This window comes from Gracilinanus agilis, chromosome 2 (assembly GCF_016433145.1).
Source record: "Gracilinanus agilis isolate LMUSP501 chromosome 2, AgileGrace, whole genome shotgun sequence".
In the NCBI taxonomy this organism is placed as follows: Eukaryota; Metazoa; Chordata; class Mammalia; order Didelphimorphia; family Didelphidae; genus Gracilinanus; species Gracilinanus agilis.
Genome location: NC_058131.1, coordinates 298,634,653 through 298,645,483, shown reverse-complemented (window position 1 = coordinate 298,645,483; position 10,831 = coordinate 298,634,653). Strand labels below are relative to the sequence as shown.

Below are 10,831 nucleotides of genomic sequence, written 5' to 3'. Positions count from 1 at the left end.
AAGAAAGAAAGAAAGAAAGAAGAAAGGGAGGAAGGGAGGGAAGAAAAAAGGGAGGGAGGGAGGAAGAAAGAAAAGAAAAGAAAAGAAAAGAAAAGAAAAGAAGAGAAAAGGAGAGAAAAGAAGAGAAAAAAAAAGAAAAGACAAAATCATTTAACTCCAAATTAAGTGTTATCTGGATGTTCTCAGCCTTTCTAATCATGTATCCCTTTGCAGTCTGGCAAAGCCTATTGACCCCTTCTCAGAATAATGTATTTAAAACATGATGCAAAATACATAGGATTATAAAGGAAAACAATTACACTGAAATACAACTATCAAACTGAAATTAAACAAGCTGAATTAAACAAATTTTTAAGGAAGTTCATGAGCCCCAGGTTAAGATACCCTTCTAAACTTACATCTGACATGGAAATCCTGATTTTGTAATGGCATTTTTCTTTTTTTTAACCCTTACCTTCCAACTGTGTATTGGTTCTAAGACAGAAAAGCAATAAGGGCTAGGCAATGGAGGTTAAATGACTTGTCCAAGGTCACACAGCTAGGAAGTGTCTAAGGTCACATTTGAACCCAGGACTCTCCTGCTAGGCCTGGTTCTCAATCCACTGGGCCACCTCATTGTTTTCTTATAATGGTTTTAATAACCAATTTCAAGGAGCAGCCAGGTGGTTCAGTGGATAGAGAGCCAGGCCTGGACACAGGTGAGTCCTGAGTTCAAATCTGCCTTCAGATACTTCCTATACTTAGGCAAGTCCCTTAACCCCCATAACCTAGCCCTTACTGCTTTTTTTTTTTTTTTTTTAATTAAAACCCTCACCTTCTGTCTTGGAGTCAATACTGTGTATTGGCTCCAAGGCAGAAGAGTGGTAAGGAAATGGGGGTCAAGTGACTTGCCCAGGGTCACACAGCTAGGAAGTGTCTGAGGTCAGATTTGAACCTATGACCTCCCGTCTCTAGGCCTGGCTCTTAATCCACTGAGCTCCCCAGCTGCCCCCTCCTTACTGTTCTTTTGCCTTGGAACCAATACTAAGTATTACTTCTAAGATAAAAGCTAAGGATTTTTTAAAAAACAATTTTAAAAAATAATTAATTTCTTTGAGCACTTTCAGTGATCTGAGCTGCTCTCTGACACAAAATCCCATCCTTTTAGCACCAGAATCCTTTTAGGGATACTACATGGCTATGTATTATATCACACCCCAATCTCCAAAGAATCAGATTCTGTGGGGAGTCCCAAGAGTAACAGAAATATACATTTTGCTTCCAAGAGGTTTGCCATTTGTTACTAATCATGACTTATTGTCATTCAGCCGTGTCCTACTATTTGTGACCTCATTTGAGGTTTTTCTTGATAAAGATACTACTGGAGTAGTTTGCCACTTCCTTCTCCAGCTCATTTTATAGAAGAGGAAGTCAAAGCAAACAGGGTGAAGTGACTTGCCCAGGGTCACACAAGTGTCTGAGGCCAGATTTGAACACAGGAAGATGACTCCACTTGATCCTGGACCTGGCTCTCTATCCACTGAACCACCTAGCTGCCCAATGATGGCTTGCTTATGAGAAATAGCATAGAAGAGATCTTCAAGGGAGATGGGCTGGCCATGGAGAGAGAGTAAGGGATAACAGCTGGAAAGCCTCCTGGTGTCAATGATATCAGGAAGAAAAAAAAAACCTAGGGAAAGGCTACTGGTTGTTAGAGAAATACTTTATGGAGGATTTATGGGAAGACATGGGCAGGAATTTTACAGAATAAGAGGTTATTGATGGGCTACGATCTATATCTATGAATGAAATGTTCATAATGAGGAAAACAGAGTTCTACTAATGGAAGCATTTGTTTGGAACCTGCTGTTCTACATATAAGACATTTTAATCCTCTACCTGTCTTTGTGCAATAATGGTTCCCCATGACTGGAATGCACTTCTTCCTCACCTCGTTTCTAAGCTGCCATCTTCTATAGGAAAGCCTTGCTTGAGATCCCCTAGTTGTTAGTGCTTCCTCTTATTATTCTGTATTTAGATATTTATGCAAATGTAATTTCCTACCAATCAAAAGTGAGCTCCTTAAGTGCATTCATTTGAATTTCTGGTGCCTGCCATAGTGCCTGGGACACAGAAAATACTTTAAAAATTACTTTTGGAATTAATTTAGAACTTAATAAGTACTGTGTAATGAAAGTGATAACAAATGTAGAAGTGCTCTGTAAACCTTAAAGTGTTAACTTGTCTGTATGTGAGTAAGTAGGAAGATATTTTTCTTTGAGTATTCTCTTTGGCTGCCCTCCATGCCTAGAAGGCTCCATGCCTCCTCTGATTCCCAGCTTCCCTTAAATCCCAATTAAAATCTCATCTTTTACTGGAAGCCTTTTTCAACTTCTTTTAATTCTAGTGCTTTCCACTGTTAATTATAGTATTTATTTGTCCTCTATATAGCTTCCTTTGTATATATTTGTTTTCATGTTGTCTTCCCCATTAAAAGATCAGTTCCCTGAGGACGAGGACTGTCTTTTGCCTTTTTTGTGTCTCTAGCTTTTTAGCATTGGCTTACAGTGAGGGTCTAATAGATGTTTTTTGATTCACAGGAAAGATGTTTAATTATACATTGCATTGGGTTCTTTATTATCATATATAAGATTTGTTGTTCTACCTAGATTATAAGCTTCCAGAGGGCAGTACAATACCTTTTTTTCTATCTGGAACTTTATAATCTACTTTTTTTTTTACACTGATATTTTATTAGAATTTCAAACTCAATACACTCACAAGCACATTCATACACAATTAATATATTTTTTCCAAAATTTAACTTCTCTAGAACTGCTTCCCCCCTTTTCTGTTGAGGATGTCACCATCTTCCAGGCCCCCCAGGTTAAATCTTTGAAATTTTATAATCTTCAACAACAACAAAAAAAGACATTCACATACATCCCATGGCATAGGACAATGTTGAGAGATAAGTAGAATATTATTCTCATTTTAGAGGAACCTCTGGCCCAGGGAGTTGCCCACAGGTTACATAGTTAGTGGCAGGGCCAAGAGTAGGCACCAATGGAAGGCAGTAGACCCTTCTAAAGTTCAGCTTACCACATATTTGGAAGGATATTTTTTTGCAATTCTGGCAGATGAGATTTCAAAGAGCAGTTTGACTGGCTTCCAGTGGCGTTTCTCATTCCTCCAGTATTCTTGGAGCTCCTTTGTGGTCATGGAAGAGTTAGAACTTGGGTCATTGCTGCAATCTGAAAGGACAGCACCATTAGTGGTAAGTACATTGGGGGAAAAAAAGCAACCATTTCATTAAGAATGTGGGAAGATGGCTGGGCCTCTCTGCCATGGGGGACTCTTGCAAGTGTTATCAATGAACGAATATTCCAATCCTCTACTTTCACTGAATCACAGGAAAAGTTGGTAGAGACCTTAGAGATTCTCTAGTTCAACCCCTTAAGTTTTCATAGGTCCCTGAGATGAGGAAATGGGGCCAAGATTATACAGCTGGTTAGTGGTAGAACCAGGACTAGAATCTGGATCTCCTTACTCTTAGGCCAATAAACTATCATACTCTTTTTTTTTTTAAGCTATTCTATTCTGTATTATAATGTAATCTTATCTTCTACCTATTTCATCTCCTACTGAAATTAATATCCCCTCTACAGTAATCCCCCCCAAATCATCATTCACCCTTGGTTTAAAGACTGAGGAAACTCATTCTCCTCCAAGGCAACTCATTTCACTTTTGGTCAGCTCTAATATTTAGGAAATTTTTCCTTTTCCCCCATGGAAACCTGCCTTTTTGGTCGTCTGTAGTCTAATCCAACCACTCATTTTGTAGGTGAAGAAATTATATTTTGGAGAACTTAGGCCTTTGTCCAAGGTCCCACAATGAGGTGGGAAGGGCTTGAAGACAACTGTGGGCAGATGGGCTAAGTTCATCATGCAGTCCTAATGCCTAAGGCATTTCTGGTTTTAGACACTACTAAATAAAAACAAAAACAAAAAAGTCTCTATTATCCACACTAATGCTAATTATTTCTGCAAAATCTTCCATAAAGGAGCAAAAAAGGGAAGCAGTGCCATTGATAGGCTAGATATAATACAAAAGCTGTTTTGTACTTATTTACCTTTCAAATGCAATGACATATGATTCATAATCTATATGTGTGCACATGTATATATGTATGGTATATTTATATGGCATTTCTCTATGCATATATACTTACAGACATATGTCTATAGCATATATATACATGCATACACATATTCATGCATTTACAATAGATTTGACTTCGTAATTTTGAGTCACATTAAGTCAGTCAATCAGTCAATCAATAAACATATTTTAAGCAACTCCTATGTGCTAGGCGTTGTGCCAAGCTCTAGAAATACAAAAGGCAAAAGGTAGTCCCTGCCCTTGAGGAATTCACAATCCAGTAGAGGAAAGGATGTGCCAACAACTGTACAAACAAATATATACAGGATCGATTGATAGGCAAAAAATCAATAAAGGAAAGGCACTAGAATTAAGGGAGATCAGGAAAGGCTTCCTGTAGAAGGTGGGATTTTAGCTGGGATTTAAAGGAATCCAGGGATGCTAAGAGGCAGAGAAGAGGGGATGGAGCATTCCTTGCATGAGAGCTAGTCAGTGAAAATACTGAGTCAGGAGACTAGAGTACCTTATACTAGGAATAGCAAGGAGGCCAGAGTCAATGGATCAAAGAGTTAGTGGAGGCTGAGGATGGTGCCAGGTTTGGAAGAGCTTTATATTTAACCTTGGAGATGATAGGGAATCAGTGGAGTTTATTGAGTAAGGAAGTGACATGGTTAGACCTATGCTTTAGGAAAATCCCTTTGGTGACTAATGAGAATGGACTGGAATGGGGAGATCCAAGGCAGGAAGTCTAACCAGTAATAGTACAAATCATGACATGAGGAGAGCTCATCAAGGTAGTGGCTGTATCAGAGGAGAGAAAAGGACTTCAAGAACTGCTAGACCTTGGCAACAGGTAAAATAAAAACCCAGAGAGAAGAGAGTCAAGGAGAAAAGGGTGATTGATATGGTTAAAGGCCTTTGAGAGGTCAGGAGGAGAAGGATTAAGAAGAGGCCCAATGCAAGGGGTACCTAAGTGACTCAGTGGATTGAGAGCCAGGCCTAAAGAGGAAAGGTCCTAAATTCAAATCTGACCTTAGACACTTCCTAGCTGTGTGACCCTGGGTTAGTCACTTAACCCCCATTGCCTAGCCCTTGCTGCCCTTCTGCCTTAGAATCAATACATAGTATTGATTCTAAGACAGAAGGTAAGGATTGATTTTTTTGTTTGTTTTGTTTTTTAAAGAAAAGGCTCAATGCTTTGCTAATTAGTAAAGCACTGATCATTTTGAACCAAGCAATTTTGGAAAAAAAAAAAAAAGGTTGAAAAATGAAGTCAGAAGCTGGACTACAGAAAGTTAAGAATGAGAAGAGGAGGGGAGAGGAAATAGAAAAACTTCTCATATCCACCTTTCTTAATAAGTTTAGTTGCCAAAAACAGGAGAGACACTGGATGGTAGTTAGCAGAGGTGGCTTCGGTCAGGTAAGGGTTTTTGAGGATAGTGGAGATATGGCTATGTTTATAGCTAGTAATGATGCAACCAGCAGAAAAGGAGAGACTGAAGATAAGTGAGAGAGTGGAGATGATGGGGGATTGGGGTGGAGAGGGTGGCAATCTGCGGGAGTTCTTAAAAACATTTCAGTTGATAGCATGGGAATATGGTGAGAAGTGTATTGGAGAGCAGAAGTCAGCCTTGGAAGGACCTTTCCGCCACGATGTAGTCTTTAGTTCATAATAGGAAGTCATGTTCTCTTCAAAGGGGCCCAAAGTTAGTGAGATATGGGAAGAAAAGAAGGAAGAATCCCTGGATTTCTCCAATCTCCTGCCTGTTCCTGTTCCCGGAGTTTTACAGGGAGCAGCCTACTTAAGTCTTTCTCTGGTCTTGGGCTGAAGGGATCAGGATGGAGTGGGGCTGTTGCTCCTGCTTCATTTTCCATTTTCTCTTTGTGGTGGGCATCAAGATGCCTATTCCAGTCTGAGCTCCCAGGGTGCTGGTCATTCTCCATGTTTTGTAGGCTGCTGTGGGCACAAGAGACAGACAATGGGGACACATTGGCTGGAAGAAAACTAAGGTTTCTAGAGTCGGAGACCTATTTACATTTCTCTTGCTAGCAGAGAGAGGAAAATAGACATAATTACAGTGTCACATTTATATGATGCTTTAAAGGCGGACAAACTATTTCATACATTATTTCATTTAATCTCTCATAACAACCCTAGGAGTTAGGTAAGGTAATGGTGGTGGTGGTAGTAGGTAATTTGTTGGTCATTGTCCTTTATACTTGAAGAGAACCAAAATGATACCATTGGTCAGATCTTTGGACTTGAAATAAATTAGATTCATGGGAGGCAAAGTTGCCCAAAGTCATCAGCCTCACTTTCTTTTCCAGAGTCATCGAAGGCCTGTGATAAGACAAAAGTCAAGACAACCGGAGATGACTCAGGACATAGTGGATGGCCTTGGCTTCTTTGATGTCCAGTCAAGCTTTAAACACTCCATAATATCCTCTTCAATCACCTTCATGGCTTTTGGAATAAACTGTGCTCATCTGACCCTTCCCCTGGAGAAAGTCTCCACATCCTGAGGTGGACAGTCCTCTAACTAACCAACAAGTTTGAGGTCAGAGAGTTATCCTCAACCTAATTTAGCTCATTTGCTTAGGCTCTTTGCCAAGGTGTGGCTGCTCTTGCGCATACTACCACTTCTCGGAGTCATAGGTAGTAGTAGTAATAGTATGATTATTAGAGCCACTTCACAGATGAAGAAACTAAAAAACTGAGGGGTTAAGTGACTTGGACAGGGTCACACAGCTAGTCACTGTGTGAGGTAGGAGTCAAAACCATGTCTTCCTGATTCTAAGTCCATCTTTCTATCCAATATACCACCTACTTGTTTCTCATGTTGAATTCCTGTGGTGAACTATCTTGGAGATTATTGTCTCATTGTGTTTGGGTCTAGGGCCCAGACTGAGGGCAATATTTCCTGAGTTGCATGCCAGAAAAGCTAATAATAGCTTTTTAAATAAAATTTTTGCTTTTTAAATAAAAGTTAATGGTCTCTTGAAGAACTCCTAGTTCAGGGGGTAGGTGTCTGTATGTAGCAGTTTCTTTATTCTTGGTGGAGATGTGTTCTAGAGTTCTGATCAAAACATTATAATCCCTTGAAAAGGCATTGCCTAGAAGTTCCCAGGATCCTGATAAGGGGATTCATATTTTTGTTTTGAAAGCGGAAAACTTTCTTAAAGTGCAAAGAGAAAACAGTAAGATTACGCATCATCCTGCCATGCCTTGCTTGGGTTATTATTTCCAAAAATCTTTCACAATGGGCTCATATTATCCTTAAATCACTTCATAATTATCCTTGCAACCTAATAATAATAGCCAATATTTACATAGCACTTTGTGGTTCACAAAACACTTTACATCAATCACTTCATTTGATCTCAAAAACCCAGTGAGGCAGGTCCTATTATTATCTCCATTTTACAGATGAGGAAATAGAGGCTGAGAGAGGTGAAATGAATTGTCTAAGGCCACACAGCTGGTCAATGTGAAAGGGAGGGTTAACTCAGATCTTCTGGCTGTAGGTAAAGAGCTTTACTTATGACATAATATTCTCCCTATTTTTCATGCAGGGAATCTAGACAAAATAAGCAGCCTACCAGAGGTCAAATGTTATATACGTAGCATCCTTCCTCCTATTCCTCAGAAGGCAGGATGCTCTCGCCTCTTGCCAATCCAATGGAGGCCATTTAGAGGAGAGACCTTTATAGCATCAGAACCACAGTCTAAATCCAGTTTCTCTGAAGTTTCTGTTGATTCTTCCAGTCATGCCCATGAAATTGAAGAGTCTGATTAAGCCAGCCAGGCAGCTAGGCAAACAGATGCTCAGCTGGCCTCTGGCCCAGATTTAGGCATTTGCCTCTGGGAGATTGTCTCCCCTGGACCCTAGAAGCCATAGCTCAAGCTTACTAACTCACCATATTGGTCACTTGTTTGTTTCAGTTCATATCCAGAGCAGACTGACAATGCCACAGACAGAATCTATACACTCTGGGATGAGAGGTTCTTTTTAGACAAGGGGAAATCAGGTGGCTCTGGGATACATTTAAAACCTGGGTAACACTGACAAGCCAGTTGTGACACATGTATCTCCTTTTAATTTAACAGGTTCAGTCTATAAAACTAAGTTGCAGAAGATTTGCCCATCTGCTTTGGGAGATGGATTTTTCTATGCCAATAAAATCAAAGATCTAGATCCCTGAACCCTTTCCCACTTCTCATCCCCAAATATAGTTTATAGAATCACAGGTTTGGAACTAGTAGTGACTAGGGACTACCTATTCTAATCCACTAATTTTATAGATAAGGAAACTGAGATCCAGAGGGGCTGAGAAATTCATCCAAAGTCATACTTTGCTATTATAGTTACTATATGGCAGAGGCAAGAACTGAACCCAGGTCCTATGGCTTCAAATACAGCTTTTTTTTCCTTTGCACTACACAATCTCTGATACCAGACTTCCCTATAGATTTGGGAGAAAGGTGGGTTCAATTAAAAGTATCCCTTATATATAGGGGCAATTAGGTGGGACAGTGGATGGAGTGCTGGCCTGGGACTCAGGAAGACTCATCTTCCTGAACTCAAATTTGACCTCAAACCCTTACTATTTGTGTGACCCTAGGCAAGTCACTTAACCCTGTTGGCCTCAGTTTCATCATCTATAAAATTAATGGGAGAAGGAAATGACAAACCACTCCATTATCTTTGCAAAAAAACCCTAAGTGAGGTCATAAAGAATCAGACGTGACTGAAATGACTAAGCAACAAATAGCAGCAATATTCCTTGCATTAACAATCATTAAGTATATTAAAGCAGAGGATTTTAGCAAGAAAGGGGGAATAGCAACACACCCATTCTTGGAACTTGACATAACTCCCCACTTTCATCATAAGATTTCACCACAGGCCCCCACTTACTAACCAGTTAGCAATCTTTCCCATACCTACTTCCCAGATATTAAGCCTGGCTAAGAAGTTATTTCTCCCTGAGTATGGAAGAAGGGTCTATGCCATGTTTTATGTCCCATTGGGTGGTCAGAGGGAATAGCCAAGAGAAGGTTTCAAAGGAACTACTGTACTTGCAGGTCGACAGACTCATGTAGGAAAATCAATGACCCAGCCAACCGTGTCAAAAAATACTGACCTGAAGCCTCTGGGGATTACTTCTTGTGTGTATCCACTGTCAGGAGAGATGCTGTTGGATTTCACATAATTTCCGAGTCTTTCTGAAGCATGGATGTATTCTTTTTCTGCTTTTTCTCTGACTTCCTTATTCTACAAAAAGGAAATGAGCAGTGTACTTGCTAAGATCTCTTTAATCTGATTGGTTGACAGGCCGGGGAGGATACAGAGTTTGGTCTGAAAGTGAAAGACTCTTCTGATTGCCATTTCTCCTGCCCCTGAGATGTGGTAACTCTGTAAGCCAAGGATTTTTTTTCTAGTGGATTTTCTCATCTAAAAGCTGGATGTCTTCCTCTCATTCAGGAAACGAATCTTCCTATTTGATAGTCCCTTTCTATGTTAATATTGGAAAGCATGGGTGAACCTGACTTAATCTCTATTTCCTCATTTGTAAAATGAGGATAATAATAGCACCTCTCCAGATCAAATGAAACAATATTGGTAGAATGTTTTGCAAGCTTTAAAGAACTATAAAAAGTACTGTTAGCTCTATGCCAGAGGGACAAGAAATGTTCTTGAAGACTTTGAGTTCAGTGCAAACTTAGGCAGTTGTGTGGCACAATTGTTAGAGAGCTGGAGCTGGGGTCCTGAAGACTTGCTTTTGAATCCTGTCTCTGACACTTACTACCAAAGTGACTATGGGCAAGTTACTCAAACTCTCTCAGGCTCAAATTTCTTTATCTGTAAAATGGGAGTAATAATAGTACCTACAACCCAGAGTTGCTGTGAGGACTAACCGAGATAATATATATTTTTTAATTATCTAGAGTAGTTAAATTTTTTTTATTTTAATAACAAATTTCCGTGTAAGTTTTCCAAAGTTATACGATCCATATTGTCTTTCTCCCCTCTCCCAGAGCTGACAAGAAATTCAATCTGAGTTATACATGTATTATCACACAAAACATATTTCTATATTATCAATTTTTTAAACATTTATTAATATTCATTTTTAACATGGTTACATGATTCATGCTCCTACTTTCCCCTTCACCCCCCGCACTCACCCCACCCATGGCTGATGCACATTTCCACTAGTTTTGTCATGTGTCCCTGATCAAGACCTATTTCCAAATTGTTGGTAGTTGCATTGGTGTGGTAGTTTCGAGTCCACACCCTCAATCATGTCCACCCCGACCCATGCGATCAAGCTGTTGTTTTTCTTATATGTTTCCTCTCCTGCAGTCCTTCCTCTGAATGTGGACAGCGTTTTTTACCATAGATCCCTCAGAATTGTCCTGGGTCATTGTATTGCTGCTGGTACAGAGGTCCATTACATTCAATTTTACCATAGTATATCAGTCTCTGTGTACAATGTTCTTCTAGCTCTGCTCATTTCGCTCTGCATCTGTTCCTGGAGGTTTCTCCAGTTCGCCTGGAACTCCTCCAGTTTATTATTCCTTTTAGCACAATAGTATTCCATCACCAGCATATACCACAGTTTGTTCAGCCATTCCCCAATTGAAGGACATACCCTCCTTTTCCAGTTTGTTGCCACCACAAAAAG

General features: G+C 39.8%; 1 protein-coding gene across 1 annotated transcript in view; it reads right to left on the bottom strand.

The window, feature by feature from the left end:
* The window catches only part of SNX20 (sorting nexin 20), a 10,514-nt gene extending 1,147 nt beyond the window's left edge, over positions 1 to 9,367 (bottom strand). The window contains exons 1-3 of the mRNA XM_044661418.1: positions 9,287 to 9,367; positions 5,944 to 6,098; positions 3,082 to 3,233 (exon numbers count right to left, since the gene is read on the bottom strand). Coding sequence (XP_044517353.1) covers positions 3,082 to 3,233; positions 5,944 to 6,085 — 294 coding nt within the window. The 5' untranslated portion in view covers positions 6,086 to 6,098; positions 9,287 to 9,367. The remainder of the gene's footprint in view (positions 1 to 3,081; positions 3,234 to 5,943; positions 6,099 to 9,286) is intronic.
* Positions 9,368 to 10,831: the final 1,464 nt, after the last annotated feature.